The 17518-nt window shown below is 39.0% G+C and overlaps 4 protein-coding genes across 4 annotated transcripts; 3 read left to right on the plus strand and 1 right to left on the minus strand.

Moving 5' to 3' along the window:
- The first annotated feature begins 447 nt into the window (after window positions 1-447).
- LOC134654034 (histidine-rich glycoprotein-like) lies at window positions 448-1763 on the plus strand. The gene is made up of 2 exons (XM_063509428.1): window positions 448-743; window positions 838-1763. Exon 2 carries the CDS (start codon window positions 841-843, stop codon window positions 1663-1665), a length of 825 nt encoding a protein of 274 aa, XP_063365498.1. The 5' UTR covers window positions 448-743; window positions 838-840; the 3' UTR covers window positions 1666-1763.
- A 485-nt stretch (window positions 1764-2248) lies between these two features.
- LOC134651756 (eukaryotic translation initiation factor 3 subunit K) lies at window positions 2249-4008 on the minus strand. Its single transcript, XM_063506862.1, has 4 exons — window positions 3852-4008; window positions 3560-3779; window positions 2979-3198; window positions 2249-2446 (listed from the first exon to the last, which is right to left on the minus strand). The coding sequence occupies exons 1-4, from the start codon at window positions 3902-3904 to the stop codon at window positions 2295-2297; spliced, it is 645 nt and encodes a 214-aa protein (XP_063362932.1). The 5' UTR covers window positions 3905-4008; the 3' UTR covers window positions 2249-2294.
- Window positions 4009-4758: 750 nt separating this feature from the next.
- Window positions 4759-10271, plus strand: LOC134650625 (TATA-box-binding protein). The gene is made up of 4 exons (XM_063505565.1): window positions 4759-5225; window positions 8999-9129; window positions 9360-9603; window positions 9971-10271. The coding sequence occupies exons 1-4, from the start codon at window positions 4953-4955 to the stop codon at window positions 10244-10246; spliced, it is 924 nt and encodes a 307-aa protein (XP_063361635.1). The 5' UTR covers window positions 4759-4952; the 3' UTR covers window positions 10247-10271.
- A 1159-nt stretch (window positions 10272-11430) lies between these two features.
- On the plus strand, window positions 11431-15544 carry LOC134650637 (WASH complex subunit 4). The gene is made up of 5 exons (XM_063505573.1): window positions 11431-11786; window positions 11892-12058; window positions 12357-12844; window positions 13107-15242; window positions 15329-15544. The coding sequence occupies exons 1-5, from the start codon at window positions 11509-11511 to the stop codon at window positions 15533-15535; spliced, it is 3276 nt and encodes a 1091-aa protein (XP_063361643.1). The 5' UTR covers window positions 11431-11508; the 3' UTR covers window positions 15536-15544.
- Window positions 15545-17518: the final 1974 nt, after the last annotated feature.

Here is a 17518-nt window from a genome sequence, read left to right on the forward strand (position 1 = left end):
GCCAAGTGCGAGTCGGACTCGCGCACGGAGGGTTCCGCACCATCAACAAAAAATAGAGCAAAACAAGCAAAAAAACGGTCACCCATCCAAGTACTGACCCCGCCCGACGTTGCTTAACTTCGGTCAAATATCACGTTTGTTGTATGGGAGCCCCACTTAAATCTTTATTTTATTCTGTTTTTAGTATTTGTTATTATAGCCGCAACAGAAATACATCATCTGTGAAAATTTCAACTGTCTAGCTATCACGGTTCGTGAGATACAGCCTGGTGACAGACGGACGGACGGACGGACGGACGGACGGACAGCGGAGTCTTAGTAATAGGGTCCCGTTTTTACCCTTTGGGTACGGAACCCTAATTATTACCTTAACTACCACTATCTACTGTTAAATGAGCAATCGTGACCAAAAAAAACATAGGTATCGTACGGAACTCTATTTATATTTATCGTCAATGTTTTACTCCAGCTGAACCCTAAATTAAAATAAGAGTAGTTAGTGAATCATAGTGTGGCCCGGTATATTTCTGTAACAGCGAAACCAATTCAGTCCGCGCGGAGCCCGAGCGATGTCGTCACCGCGCGGAGTCACTCGTCCAGAAACCAAAAGCAATATGATTGCTAAAGATCAACCTGTAATCGACAACAGATGAAAGTGCTCTTATCTATAAATTCAAAGTACGGAAACTTTTGTGACACTCTGCCTCAGTAGTTGTACTCCTAAACACCCACGTGCAACGCCGGTAAGAAAACAATTTATTTTTAAATACTTAATCCGTATTATTACATCATTGCTATGTTAACGACGCACTACTCTACCATTTCGTTTCCTTACAGAGGATGAAAGTCACAGTAATAGCAGGGCTATTAGCCTTGGCCATCGTTTCATCCCGGGCGAGGAACGTAAGCGATTTGAAAGGCGACCAAAATGTGAGCGCAGAGGTGGGTGCCGTACTGGGAGACGATTTAGCGGGCGCCGGGACCGAAGCGCGCGACCAGACGGTCGCGGGCACCGAGCACAAACATAAGCCCAAGGACAGCCACCACGAGGCGGGCGGCGGCCACGAACACAAAGAGCATCACCACAAGGAGGACGGGGAGAAGGGCGACAAGGGATACAAATCCCACCACCATCACGACAAGGCCGAGCACGGACACCACGATAAGCATCACCACGAGGGCCACCACGGCGAGCACGGCGGACACAAGAAGAAGCACCACGACGAGCACGACCACCACGGCGAGCACCACGAGGCGGCGCACGGGCACAAGGGCGGCAAGTTCGGGCACAAGAAGGGCCACAAGAAGGGCTCCAAGACCACCGGCTTCCACCACAAGTCCCACAAGGACGAATACCACAAGGAGCACAAGTTCTACGACGACTTCCACAAGGGCGGCCACCACCACAAGCACGGAGACTTCCACGGCCACCACGACAAGAAGGGGGGCCACCACAAGAAGGGCGGCCACCACGAGAAGGGCCACCACGAGAAGCACCACGGCAAGAAGGGCCACCACGACAAGGGCCACTACGACGAGGACCACAAGGGCCACAAGGGCCACCACGGCCACGAGGAGCACCACGCGCACCACCACGACCACGGCAAGAAGGGCGGCCACGCCGGCGGCAAGGAACATGGATACAGCCACCACAAAAAGGGCTAATTACCAAATGTACTTACACATTTTTTTTATTTGTTTTGAAGTCATTTTGCATAATACTAAGTCAGTAAATATGTAATGTAGATTTAACGGTTAGACTTAGATCCAAAAATAATTTATGTACCCATTCGAAAATGCTAATCATAGACTTAATAAATTATAATTCATTAACAACAATTTGTCTGTAGACCTTAGAAGAGTAATGTGATGATTAGCTCTGTTGATATACTGATTGTGATCAGTTTAATATGTTTAGCTTTACAACAGTTTAACGGGTTTAACAGTAAGGCTATTATTATTAAATGTTGTGTTTTGCATAATTATAAATCTTTATTTTGGGTATCTTTACTAGTTAAATGTATATATTACTCAATAAAATCTACTAGGAAAATATTTAGGCATCATCCTACAACAAAGGTGAAATAGCAAATCTCTCTCTCTTTAGCCCTTTTCTACCCTTCGGGTGTAGGCCTCCTTCATTTTACGCAATTTGTCACGGTTCTGTGCAACCTGGATGTCATTGTCCCAATGCATATTGGGTATACTTTGAGGACGTTCTTAAATAGCAAATACACAAACATAATACTCAACCTGTAAGCATGTTTATTTTATTTTTATGAAATATTTCATCATTACAAAAGGGCCATGAGCGGAGCAAGGTGGTCAAACTCAATTTTTTCAGTGATATTCTTTGTCTTGATGTTTTCATCTTGATTGGCAATGAAAATTAGGTTGCCATCATCCCGCCATCCATATTTCTTAACCCAGTGTTTTAGAGTAACATCTGAAATAGGAGAAAAGACATAATTTGTTTAACTAAGTAGTAAATAACTGAGTTTTAAGTAATTGACATATGCTAACTAAATAAATAAAGGTAGTTATGTTTAAATAAATCTATATGCATATAGTACACTCTTACGAAACAACTTGTGAAACTAAATCTTTTATTCTCACATAACTTGGGTTATATCACTGCAAAGATTATATTAGCTTTTGTGACAATGAATACCAAAAGAGACACTCAACTTAAAGGTGCCCCACCATATTTAATTTTTGTGCAACAGTAAATAACTAGGTAGATTACTTAATGTTACTGTGTTACAGTGTTGTGTCACATAAGTTAACTGTGGTGTGGATGCATTTTAAGGTTGTTTAACCCTTGAAGTGGTGAAACCGGCTCCCGGACAATTTACATCATTTAAATTTGAAAAATGATTAATTAAAATAAAATCTAAATTCGAACAATTACAAAAATTATGTATGCCACTTGAAAGGTTAATGTAGTTTAAATAGAAACATAGTTTACAAATCCTCACCATCAATGCCACCGAGCAAATTGGCCAAGTTGTTCTTCTCAATAGTCTGGAAGGTGATGCCCACAACATGGCAGACAAACTTGCGGATGGAATCGTGGAAGCCGCTGATGCGGTTGCACAGCTCTGGCATCTGGTGCACACGGTTCCAGAATTGGGCAAAGTCACACTGCTCCAGGATGTCGGCTAAATACTTGATTTGTGATATTGTCTCATTTTCGGGCTAGAAACATTAAGAAAAACTGGTTAATGTTAGTGTGCTAAGCTATGATATTTAAGGTTTGAATGATGTACAGTATGCCCGTAGGTATCATTCTAACCACAATTGTTAGAAACTAGGATCATATCCTTACATAAAAAACTCTTTTATGTGGTATTAATGATGCTCTTAATTGTCACAGCCAATTGTACTAGTAATTTAGAATAAAAAATGACAAGAATAATTCCAAAAAGTAATCCTGGTTTGATTGTCAGAGAATTCAAGCTTAAATTGTTAAATAGCAATGATGACCTATTATGTACTATAATAATTTGTACATATATTTATATATTAGGCGCTAAACTATAATAAATGTATAACTTACCACTGATTCAATAAGTAGACACTTGCATAAAGTAAAATCAGTATGCGGAAAGTTCGTCAACGCCTTCAAAAGAATCTGGCAGGTTATATCGGCATTTAATTTCTCCGGGTTGAACTGGTACAACTTCAGCACCGCCAGGTTCGCTTCCAAGTCGTACGTGTTTTCCCGAGACTGCATATCAACATAGCGTTCCAGGGTCTGCAGATTCGCAGGGTTATATCTAAAAATTACAAATTAGTTAAGACTCTGTTCAAGGTACTGTAAGATGACATTGGCAAAACAGTGTTCTTACCGTTCTATACTTTTCAGTATACCGGCGACAGTTTGTTTCATTGTTTCTGCCATTTTAGAAGCTCTATAGGCTTCAGCTATTTAAAAAGCTTGTAAAATAGTAGGGTTACGCGTGGCTTCGCCTTGCATTTATATCAAAGAAACGTCAGCTGTCAAATATGACATACGTGACACATATACAGACAATAAATACCATAAACAATCCAACGCGGCATCAGCCAAGTACCACCTGCCAAGTTTTGATATTGTATGCCAAGTAAAGGCATCTTAGAGTCTGTGCGGAAAGAGAAGAGTCGTGAAATGATGGGCTCCCTTACATTCCACGACTCTTCTCTTTCCGTACCCTAGCACGTAAATATAGAGCAGAAAGAGATGTTAGAGGGCCTGCCACGAAAATCGATATTTCGTTTACATTCGCGGCTCGTGGCTCGGCTCGCGGCGCGTCTCGTGGCTCGCCTCGACACACTCGCGTTCGGCTTGTTAATCGGTTATAAACCTTATTCCGTGCCTTTAGTATTTAAATTATATTAGCTCGACGAGCTTACGAGCCACGAGCCCACCGCTTACACTCGCGTCTCGTGGCTTGGCTCACAGCTCGGCTCGTGGCTCGCACGGGAATGTAAACGGCTATGAGCGATAGAGAGGCAGATAACGAAATTTCATGATTCGCAGTAGGCTCTGTTCGATCGTGTGTAAGGTGATCCGCAGGACGTCTATTAAGGACGCACCTATGCGTGAGAGCGAGAAAGAGATAATTTGACCGGACCAAGATCACAGTCCTGTACGCCCATTTATTACGACTTTATATGGTACCAAAATGGTTTCCAAATTCTGAAATTCTGAATGCATCCATAATTAACAACGACAGTTGCTGTCAACCTGTCAACTGTGTCAAGCTCAAAGTGTCATCCGTATTTTCGTTTAGCTGAGCGTGTGCCAGATTTCGTTGAAGTTGTTTTCTCAGTTTATTTTATCTAATACGAAATAATAATATTTACTATTTAAATAAATTGGAAAAAACTATCGTGCTGATTTTTTGTGAAGCAAGTCTCTAGATATTTATCTTTCACTCTGTAGATAGGAGGCGTCAAAAGGCATCACAATGGATCAGATGCTATCAAGTCCTTATAACATACCGGGGATTGGTACCCCTTTACACCAACCCGAGGAGGACCAGCAGATTCTGCCGAACGCGCTGCAGCAGCAGCAACAACAGCAGCAGCAGCCGCAGCCGCAGATGCAGTCACTTGCGACGATGAGCTCTCCTCTCGTGGGCTTCGGGGGCCTTATTGGCACCCCACAGCGCTCTATGCACACATACGCTCCCACCGCCAGCTATGCCACTCCACAGCAGATGATGCAACCACAGACCCCGGTAAAATTTAAAAACAATCTGTTGACTTGTATTGTTATATTCAAGGACAAAAATTATAATGATTACCTTGTTCAATATCCATCAGAGGCTGTTTTATATGAAGGATAGCTTCAATAATGTAATTCCTTGATGCATAAATACCTAAAGATCTAGAGAAATACAACTCTTTTTGGCACTCAAAGAAGATAAAAATGAAGCAATCATTTAGGTTTACTAATTATCGAGCTGTTGAGAGTGCCTGATGGAGTTCAATCCGCCATTGATTACCTATCCTTTTGAGATGCTCAATAAAACAAGAAAGAAGAACTAAGCTGACATTAAGCAAGCACTATGGAGGCATTAAGTCCATTTGTTTTTATTTTTTTGTGCAATAAAGTTTAACATAAGAACTAAATAAAATCTCTTAAGGTAGCTTACCTGCAGGCATATGATAAGTTACTTCATCCATGTGAATAAGTAGTCATGCTTGTTATGAAAAAATAAACTGCACTTTTGGAGGAAAGCAAGCCGCTTTGCACAATGATAGTGGAGGCCCATTAAAACATTTTTTTTCGAAGAACCCGTAATTTCATCGCTTAGGGGCCGAGATAAAGCGAGGTCTGTTTAAAAACAGAAAAAAAATCCTACAAGTTTTACGGATCATCCAATTTCGTTAAATTTGGTGTCAATTGAAAGAAAATTAAATTTTTAATTATAAAAAAAATAAAAACAAAATATTTTTAAAGAAAAATAGTGTGAAAAGATTGAAAACCTATTTTTTTCTTTTACGGTTTATTTGTGCAAATAGTGTCTTCCACATTGAATAATGTTTAGAAAAAAGTACTGTACCATAAAACTAAACACATTTTTCATCATATACTGAAAACCGCATCAAAATCGGTTAAGCAGTTTATGAGATCCATGTTTCAGAAGTTGGCTTAGTTTTATTTATTTATTTTATAGACCAAGAAGCATGTAAATCATAGTAAATTTTAAGTATGTTGTGGGTATTTACTTTATCTATTTTAAAAATATGTGTGTATATTCCCAAAAAACTGGACAAGTGCGAGTCGGACTCGCGCACGAAAGGTTCCGTACCATTACGCAAAAAACGGCAAAAAATGTACGTTTGTTGTATGGGAGCCCCACATAAATATTAATTTTATTCTATTTTTAGTATTTGTTGTTATAGCGGCAACAGAAATACATCATCTGTGAAAATTTCAACTGCCTAGCTATCACGGTTCATGAGATACAGTCTGATGTTTACCAGTTCTGTTCCGTTTGGACAGACGGACGGACAGACGGACAGCGGAGTCTTAGTAATAGGGTCCCGTTTTTACCCTTTGGGTATGGAACCCTGAAAAGGTCTATTCGCCTTCATTCGTACTTGGCTCACATGTACGCTGCATGCAACGTATGTTTGTGAAGTGCAGCTTGAGTTGAGAGAGGGAAGGTTAGTTACAAGTTTATTCTTTACTGTAAAAAACCGTCCTGTGCTCTGCATGTGCATCATACAATTTAATAAGATGGTTTATAGGGAACCAAATAAGCTAATAAAGGCAGGAGGTACTTCAGGATGCCATTGGACGCTGGACGTGTTGGAGTCTCGGGGCCTAAATAGGGCTGACGGAAAAAGGCCAGATGGTTTGACACTGCTGAAAACGCAGCCCCATTTGGGATGCGACGTGTGCCCCTTCACACCTCAGCCACAGGGCGCGTCGGAGCAGCCGCCGAAAATGCAGTAAAACATAAACGAGCGAAATATTCCAATTTGGAGCCTGCCTACGAATTTGTACATAGGTACCAGTAGCCGTAGAGACAAGCGGCTCTTAGAGTGCTGAGGCAAACAAAAAAAACTATCAATAAGTTAGGACAATGACGCCTACGTGAAAAAAGGGGCCACCCCAGGTCCGGCGCATATTTAGTGCAAGACACGTCGTTAGCCACACAGCGAAGCAATGCGAGCAGCGTTATAGGCACAAGCTCATCGGAACCATCTACCGCAAAAGTACTGCAAGTTCCCGGCCCTAATTCTGCATCCAAAAAGGAGTCAAACAGGATGATCGACCCACTATCTCCAAACCAACGCTGTTTACCTCTTACCTACAGGAAATTGTCCAGAAGCTGGTGGCTAAATGGGAAACAATGGACATTGACGTTGGCGAAATAAGGTTGAAAAACCTGCGTTTTTCCGACGACATAGTCTTGTTTTCCCACACTGCACCTCATTTAGAGAAAATGTTAGACCTTACACCAGCAAGTCTTGAAGTCGGATTCGAAATGAACAGGACAAAAACCCAGTTAATGTTCAATGGCGTGAAACGTAGGGTCACGGTAGATGGGCAGGATATACAATTTCGTTGACGAATATACCTGCATGGGCCAGATAGAATCCTTCGATAATATGCAGTCCAAGGAAATCGATCGACGCATCGAAAACGCCTGGAAGAGCTTCTGGTCCACGAAGGGCCATCGTCCACTGGCATCAAAACAACAAACACTTCAACATGTATATCCTTGCTTATCCTAACTACCTACAGCGCATAAACTTGGTCATTAACAGAAGCCCAAATAAAGAAGATAAATCCCGACTCAAGAATATGACAGTACTAAAAATCGCCATGTAAATAAAACTTACTTAGCCAAATTCGAAAACTTGAATCTCATAAACAGCTTAACCGATTTTGATGCGGTTTTCAATATACGATAAGAAATATGTTTGGTTTTATCATTTAGTGCTTTTTGTAGACTTTTTTTTATATGCAACACACTATTTGCAAAAATAAAGTGTAAAAGGAAAAAATAGGTTTAAATTTTTTTTTACATTATTTTTGTATTTTATATTTTGTTTTAAATTTTTTTACGATAAAGAAAGTAATTTTCTTACAATTGACACCAAATTTAACGAAATCGGAGGATCCGTAAAATTTGTAGATTTTTTTTTCTGTTTATAACAGACCTCGCTTCACCTCGGCTCCTAAGGAACGAAATTACCGGTTCTTCGAAAAATATCGTTTTATTGAGTCTCCACTATCATCGTGCAAAGCGGCTTGCTTTCCTCTCAAAATGCAGCTTTCGGGCAAAAAAGCTTCATAACCAGTAAGACTAAAGGTGACTATAGATGTTATCTATTATGTATCTAAGTATGTATTTATCCGCATAAGTATATCATCGCCTAGTACCCTACCCATAGTACAAGCTTTGCTTAGTTTGGGGCTAGATCAAATCTGTATAAGATTGTCCCCAAAATATTTGTTATAAATTTTTAACACTGCACAATTGAAAGTGATGGACACTATTTATCTTATCATGCTGTCACATAAACACCAACAACCATCATATCTGTTCTGGTTCAACAGTTGATTTTATATAATTACACAGCTACTTAACATTTTTAATGTACATTAATTATTATGTAAATAAATAGTACTTAAGAACAAATTTTACTTGCTCACTGGAGTCACTGGTATTTATTTATGAACTCAGAATGCAAATGCTTACTAGGTTTACTGAAATCACTTTGGTATGCGGATGTGGTGTTGTTGGATCTCGGATGTGACACCCACCAGTTATAGATAATCGAAATACCTAAACAATAATAATATATTACTAGTTATCATTCCTAGGAAATTGCTGTTTGATTGCCACTTTACTAAAATAAAATTGCCTACTTAGTGTATTGTATCCTCTGACTCCTCTACCTTACCTTTTTTATTGTTTACATAAGGAGTTTCATTTACATAAGGAATATGAACATGTAAGTTGAGGAACTTTATATTAATTTTGTGCAGCAAAACATGATGTCACCGTTGATCACAAGCGGGAACCTAGCCAGTCAACAGATGATGTCACAAGCCAGCCCTGCCCCAATGACTCCGATGACACCACACTCGGCCGACCCCGGGATTCTGCCACAACTGCAGTGAGTTACAAAATCATAATTGAAGGAACTCTAGCCGAAATTAAATAAACTACATTCTGGAGTTGTTCCATCAGAACTGAAAATTGGTAAAGTATTTTTGGTCTGAAACCTTGTTTTTTTAAATTATCCTGACCTCAGACTGGGGTGTTCTTCATTCTTTTCAATTTGAAATACAAAAGAAGAAACGATTTTTATCTTTGTGTCAAACTAGTGTTGTTTGATCATTCCAGGAACATAGTATCAACGGTCAATCTGAACTGCAAGTTAGACTTAAAAAAGATCGCGCTTCATGCCCGCAACGCGGAGTACAACCCGAAGCGGTTCGCGGCCGTGATCATGCGTATCCGTGAGCCCCGGACCACGGCGCTCATCTTCTCCTCCGGGAAGATGGTCTGCACGGGCGCCAAGAGTGAGGAGGACTCCCGACTGGCGGCCCGGAAATATGCTCGGATTATACAGAAGCTTGGGTTTACTGTAAGTTGAAACACATATTGAGGATTATGCCCATCTCCACAAGTCCACACCTGTCCCGTACAAACGCATGTTTTATTGCCTATTAGCATTCTTTCTTATACTTAAACCAAAGCATGTTTTTGACATATAAATTATTTGTCATAGAAAATAGACTCCTACAAGGTAATCTGATGGATCAAGGTAATGATAGCCAATCAGAAGTTAAAAAATAGGCGAATCCAGAGGGGTTTCATAGGGGACAGGATCCCTCCTGACCCTTGGCTGTGTCTGCAATAAATTTGTTTCCAAGCTATATTTGCGAATAAATAACTAGAATCTGACAACTCCCCCTGACCAACAAGTACATCATACATTTTATTTATTCCAGGCAAAGTTTCTTGACTTCAAAATACAGAACATGGTGGGAAGCTGCGACGTCAAGTTCCCCATTCGCCTTGAAGGCCTAGTGCTCACTCACGGCCAGTTCAGCTCCTACGAGCCTGAACTTTTCCCCGGACTGATCTACCGCATGGTGAAACCTAGAATAGTTTTATTAATATTTGTGTCTGGCAAAGTAGTATTAACAGGTGCCAAAGTACGACAAGAGATTTATGAAGCTTTTGATAATATTTATCCAATTTTGAAAAGTTTCAAAAAACAGTAGTTATCTTAAGTTATTTTATAATTTGTTGGTAAGTTATATTCTGTTGAGTTGTGAAAAAAGTTTGAAAAGTTTTTTTTTTACTAAGACTCAGTCTAGCATTAATTTCTATAATTAAGGTCTTGATTAAGAATTGTAGATAAATAAATAAACAGATGATTTTTGTTGTGTTCCTTTTACATATTACTTAAATTCCTACAGATTAATTTAAAGGTCAAATGGCAGTGAGCTGGGCATTGCGCGTATAAAATAGCCTATTATACGAGCAATAATTTATATCGGAACAAAGAGAATTAAATCGGAGTCTGATAACTGAGGTCTACCGCGAACATCGATATTTTCGTAATCAAAGGGCCTACCGCGAACCACGTTCGACGTGTTGCCTCTCTGTTGCACTTGTAAATTCGTACGTAAGTGTGACAGGGAGGCAACACGTCGAACGTGGTTCGCGGTAGACCCTCTGCCTCTATCACTCTTTCGATTCAAGTGATAGAGAGGCAAATCGACGAACAACCGAACGAAGTAGCCGTTTAAAAAGTGTAAAACTCTTACGGTAGATGTCGCTAGGCGCCTCCCTAAAGACCCCAGTACACAATGGGCCATCACCGGCCACTCCAAGGGACGCAGCCTTGCGGCAGAATGAGATAGCAATATCACTTGCTCCCTCTAACGCATAAATGCGTCCCTTGGAGTGGCCGGTGATGGCCCATTGTGTACTGGGGCCTTTAGGGAGGCGCCTAGCGAGGCCTTAATGCGCATATCTAGTAAATTAGTGATCCAGAAAGTCGCCAGTTTGAGCCTCATCCGAGGCAGAGAAGTTTTCCCCTTTTAATTTATTTCCAAGAGTTGTTATCATGGAAGACCTAAATTTGTTGGAGCCCGTGCACAAGCCGTGCACGAATTGTAAATGCGCCATGTGCAATACCATTTATGGCAAATCGCAACACTATGGTAAATGTCAGATGTCACTGTCAATTAGATTCCTTAGAAAGATTTGGATTTCATCCACATTATCCACAAGTTTAAAAGTTCATAATTTCTATTAATGAGAAATTTCACCTAATTTAACGCTAATTAGTGGTTTTATTAATTGACATGGTTGATTGAAATGCACCAAATTTAGAGTGAGATTCAATATAAGTTCGGTTATCGCCTACGGATTTATTGAGCTGTGGGCGGATTGTTTTCTCCGGCGTCAACAGTTTAACAAAAAAATGCTATAATATTTGATAATTAAAAGGGAAAATATATTTTCCATTATAACAATGCGTACCGACGTCGAGAAAGAAGCAGGCTCGACGCTCCTGAAAAAATATGGCCAGTTCTTCAAGCAGCAATATCAAGATTGTATATCAATGTCTAACAATGAATACTGGGAAGAAAATAAAACATTTTTACCCGTGCAAGTGGTTATGGAGTCGTGTGAACTCGTTCCTATTACAGAATTGGTTTCATCAGATAACACTTTAATGACAAAAGTGCTCAGTGTCCTTTCTTCACTTTGTATTGAAGTGATGACCTTAAAACGGGAGGCATATGAAAGGTTAGTATCCTTAAAACTCTTAAATATTTATGCCTTATAAATATTAAATGTATTTGCAAATAAGTGTTTTAAAGTTTGAAATTATAATATCTAAAAAACTTACAGGCATTTTATATTCCTGGCTGCTTATGATGAATACAGCAAAAGTGACATCAGTTCACAAATGGAAGCAATATGCCAGCTAAGTGCCTTCACAAGCCGCTGTGAAGACACATTGAAGAACCTCTGCACACAGGCCTTTGCTTTATTTACTGAGAACATAATCAACCTATGTAAGTAATACAAATTTTGAAGTAACCTGTTGTGAAGATGATCACTTCTTTAATATAACTATTTTCTTCCTTAAGACAACTGTTTTAAACTGATTATGAAGCCCCGTCTCCATATCGCGCGGCAAGCTATGCAATGGATACCGGGCTGGCTCGCGAGCCAACTCGCTGGCTCGCGCGATGATTTGCGCGCGATATGGAGACGGGCCTTGTAGCTTGAAATATTTTTTTTTTTTTATAATGTCTATGTCTGGAGTTGCTACTTAAGATATTTTCTTATATAAGTACCAATTGATTTCAGCAAAGATCCAGCTCCACTACATAATCAATCACATAGGAGAGGTGTTCACTACTGTTGTTCTTTTGGAGATCTTGATCTCCAGTTCATCTTTGACCAGGAATTGGCACAACTATTGCAAACGGCTAAAATGCTTGAAGCAGAGCGCAGAAACTGTGGACTTGGCTGATGACAAGTTTATTGCAGTATTGGGAGCTATTGATAACATAACGGCTAAAGTTATGAGTGATGATATTGTGCAGAACTCCCTAAACAGCCTGCTTGGTCTAAGAAAGACCTTGATAGACAGGAATTGCTCAATGATTGCTGACCAATTCAGTCATTATCTGAGACATGCCATAGCCAGCCTTGACAAGCTAGTGCAGGACAAGCCCAATGTCAGCAGTATGAACAAGTGTATTAAAATTAATGCACTTTTTGTATTGAATTCACACTTGTTTGGAAATAATGACAAGAAGAATTTCAAGGCTCTCATGGAACTCAACACTAAGGTAGATATCCAAAGATAATTTGCGTCATAATTTCTGGCCAACCACAACACGAAAATTAGATTTTTGCTCAAAATTATTATTTGATGTGTGCACTTTGGTACTGCTATACTAAATATTATTTGTGAGTGCCGAATGGTGCAGTGATTCTGATTCTGGGTTTACAGCAAATTTGTACAAAAATTTAAATTTACTTTAGTGTGCTTTAAGTATCATTGATATGAATTTATATGTACATAATTAAATGTATTTTGTTTTCTTACAGGCACATAGCATACCTATTGTTGGAACTACAGTTTGGTTCCCAGAACAATTTCTCCAAAGATATTTATCATCACTTTGTGCAAGCCATGGAAAGTTGTCCCAGACAATGCTTAAAGCCCGGCAAGCATATATGAGTAGCAAAAAGTCCTCCCTCGCTCGAGATGTTACTACTCTACAGGCAGTGTGCACGCAGTGGGTACTCAACATGGAGGATATCTATTCGTCTAGTCATCGAGAGTTAGGAGCGGCAGAAATGAATGTACACTCCAAGACCCTTTTAGATGGACTTGATTTGGCTTCAAATATAAACTATTCAATCTTAACATTAATCAATCTACACCTATGTTTAGGAGTACCTCTATCAAAAAGCGTACTGAAGTCATTGTTTGAGGTAACAGAGGTACTCAAGAGTATAAAAAACGCAGTCAGCCGAAATCACGATCAGATATTGAACTCTGTAAACATGGTTATCCAACACCTGACATTTCAAGCGACATGTTCCGTTCTAGAAGTGAAAAAGACATTGATGGGTGACAAGAACTATGCAAATAAGAGACTAGATGACTTGACATGCATTGTTATTGCAGAAAGAGCCCTCAAGGGGACAGTCACGTTGGAACGTAACATTGCTGCCAACATAGCTCTAAGTTTTATCCCAGAAAGCATTTATCTCGACGATAGCTACGAAAAACTTGGGTTACTACTTGAAAAAATACAATCACTGGCAAACTTTATGAAGGTAATGGAAGACTTATGTAATTGCTCGTGGGTAGTTTGGCACCAAAATGTCATACCTATTTATTTTGAACAGAATTTCACCATCCAATTGAATGTCTTGAAATTGAAATACTTTTTAATGGTATTGGAGGACTGTGTGGTGTTTTTACATAAAATTGATAAACAGTTTAGAGAAGACAAAGCCAATGAGTTGCTTGACAATGTCAAAGTTCTAATAACAGAAAATGTTCTGAGGACTACAAATCAAAACATAGAAACTAACTTACGACTACACATTCACTCCCACTTGCAACTTGATGTCATCAATCCGTTTACAACAGATATGACAAAAAAGTTGCTGCTAGTTATTGATAGATTTAGAGTCCAGTGCGTCTACATGGCAGTCATACCATCGCTAGAACATTACTTGTCCACAATGTATTACAATTTAACTACTGTTGTTTTATCAGACTGGAAAACCTATGGGGAAATGAGACAAATGGCTAAATTCAAATTTAACCTAACTACAGTTCAAGACAACCTGCCCACGCAGACGCTAGAACAAGGTTTAGATGTTCTAGAAATCATGCGCAACATACACATATTTGTGTCCAAATACCTGTACAATCTCAACAACCAGATATTTATAGAAAAGAGCAGTAATAACAAACATTTGAATTCAATAAATATCAAACACATAGCCAACTCTATAAGGACCCATGGCACCGGTATAATGAACACCACAGTCAATTTTACATACCAATTTTTAAAAAAGAAATTCTTCACCTTTTCCCAATTTATGTACGACGAGCACATAAAATCGCGACTCATCAAGGACTTGAGAAACTTTAAGGAAATTGCAGATACCAACGGAAACATGTATCCATACAAGAGTGCAGAAAAGTTTAACAAGGGTATAAAAGTGTTGGGACTCGCAGAAAACGGCGAGAGTTACTTGGACCTGTTCAGAGACCTGATCAGTCAGATAGGCAATGCTATGGGTTACGTTCGAATGATTCGATCTGGTGGAAGACACTGTTGTGCAGATGCCACTGCGTTCTTACCTTCCCTAGAGCCTACAAAGTCATTTAAAGAATTAGCAGAAGAAAGTGGTGTAGATGCTAAAGTTATTCAGGCATCTCAAGTGTTGGAGAGCAATATCAATTGCTTAATAAGCAATTTCATTCAAGGAACCGAATACTTTAAATTGCTTCTGGATGTATTTGCGCCAGTTTTCAGAAACCCCAAAAATGTTCATCTAAAGAATTTCTACATCATTGTGCCCCCACTGACTCTGAATTTTGTAGAACACATGATTTTGTCAAAGGACAAGATTTCAAAGAGGAATAAGGTCGGAGCTGCATTTACAGATGACGGATTTGCTATGGGTATAGCATACATACTCAAATTACTTGATCAGGTATTCTGTTATTTTTTAGTCCAAAAATATTTAAAGTTATAACTATAAAATTATTTATGACTACCTATAAAATTAATACTTTTCAGGACCAAAGTTTTGAGGCGCTTCATTGGTTTGATTCTGTATGGAAACACATAAAAGACGAAAGGAAAGTCCTGGAGGATCAAAAGGCTAAGGGATCAGTACAACTACAGCAGGCACTGGCACTCACTGAGAAAAAGATCAAGACTTTGGAAGAAGAATATAAACTTCTCTATTATAGCCTAACAAGTGCTAGAATATTTTTCAGGTAGGTGGGTGTTATGTAGGTGCTACCTAGTGCTTTTTAATTTCAAGACTTTCTGGTCGAAATGATATTAAGTATCTTTAATTTTGTATTGTACTGTGAAACTGTTGTTAATCGTATTTCTAATTACATAAACAAGGGAACAAAAGTATAAAATATTATAGTGATATTAAATGTTATAAATTATAAGCCATATAATATGTATAAGTATAGTATAGTTTGCTTTTTTAACTCACGCAATATATTTTCTCTCTCTGCACCAATTGAAGATAAGTAAGCATCTCTGTTTGGCCCTATGGTTGACTGGTAGAGAATGCCATTTGGCATTAAGTCCGCCATTTGTACATTGTTGTATATATTTTGTACAATAAAGTTTAAATAAAGAATTGTAATATAAATTGTCAACTGTCGTTTTATTTCGTAAACGAACCCCTTGGCCGTCAGTAAATAATCTGCCTCTGAAGGCCTACCGAGGAAAACGTAAATATCAAAATTTCGTTCTTTGCCTCTATCGCTCTTGCATATTGGATGTGATGCAGAGGAAGATTTGCACCAATGTTTGGTAGACAGGTCAGACTATAGTTATTTCATAGTAATTTGCTTTGATTTCAGAAATCAAATCACTCAAATCACCATTGCCTATGACCATGGAAATCGTATAATATGAGAAATCTTTCAAAATTGATCTAATTTTAACGTTATTTATGCTTACATAATAATTGCCCTGTAAATGGGTCACGTTGTGCCGAGACTAAGGTTATTGTGAAACCTTGGCACAGCCCAGGCGCCCGTCTGGTGGGCGCTCGGCGTACAATATACTATGTTGATCGTTATGTGGCATCAGAAACCCACCTAGCGGGCGCCTATTGACATTGCATAGTTTTTGGAGTACTGTTAATGTTCTTGTATGTGTTAGGCGCTGTGATGTAGCAAAGAATTAGTACCCTGAGATCCACAAAGTGAATAAATCACTCAATTTTTAATTATTTCAGTAATGTTTATTTACTTACCATTAAAAGACTAACTTAATATCTAAGAATGTAAATACAACACAATGAAATTACTTATGCAAAATAAATGTTTTCTTGGACTCTATAGATTCACAATAGAATGATGTTTATAAACATCACCCATATTATAATTAAAATTGTTTTCTATCTATTGAATAAAATAGACTTCACACCTATTCGAATTCTGAAATGTTCTAAAAATAATTAAATCTGAAACTAAAACATGTCTCTTAACAGGCATCTATGAACGTTCAGCACATGAATTACGCAGGGCACGGGATAAAGAATCTATTAACCCTTCGGAATCCATCGATATCGATTGACGTCGGGTGTTGAAATGCATTGGAACCCACCGACATCATCACATCACATTGGCAGGCAAATAGGTTAAAACATAAATAGCCTTACTACAAAAAAAAAATTGGTTGAATTATTTCTTGTTGGTTGAATATTCGTGTGTCTGTACCGCCGTCATTATTCTTAACAACTTACACGACAGAATTTTAGAAATAAGGATGAATTTGTACTTTGTTGCTTTTATACTTTACTGTGGACATTCGCGACATCGACACGTCTTATCGTCACGATAAAGCATCTCTAAATAAATGAGCTACCCCTTTGCCTATGTATTGTGATTGTTATAATAAATGCTTGTATCACGATAAAGCATCTCTTCATCATCTATAATTATAGATTGTATGCAAACGCTTATAAATTGTATTACCGTCGACGTCCACGATATGTCATTGCCGCACAATTGAAAGCGACTGCATACTCGCACAATCTCATTCATTTCGGTCCCCTTTTATCGTGACAGTAAAATATAATGTACCGTTGCTGTGGACGTCAACAATAAAGTATAAAAACCAGATTACTCGCTTATACTACATTAGTAATCAGTTAGTGTGTGTAAGGCCTAAGTGGACGCTCGAAGCGGAGCGTTCGGCGGGGCGTGCAGCGTGGCGTCGGGCTCACAAGTG

This window comes from Cydia amplana, chromosome 1, assembly GCF_948474715.1.
Source record: "Cydia amplana chromosome 1, ilCydAmpl1.1, whole genome shotgun sequence".
In the NCBI taxonomy this organism is placed as follows: Eukaryota; Metazoa; Arthropoda; class Insecta; order Lepidoptera; family Tortricidae; genus Cydia; species Cydia amplana.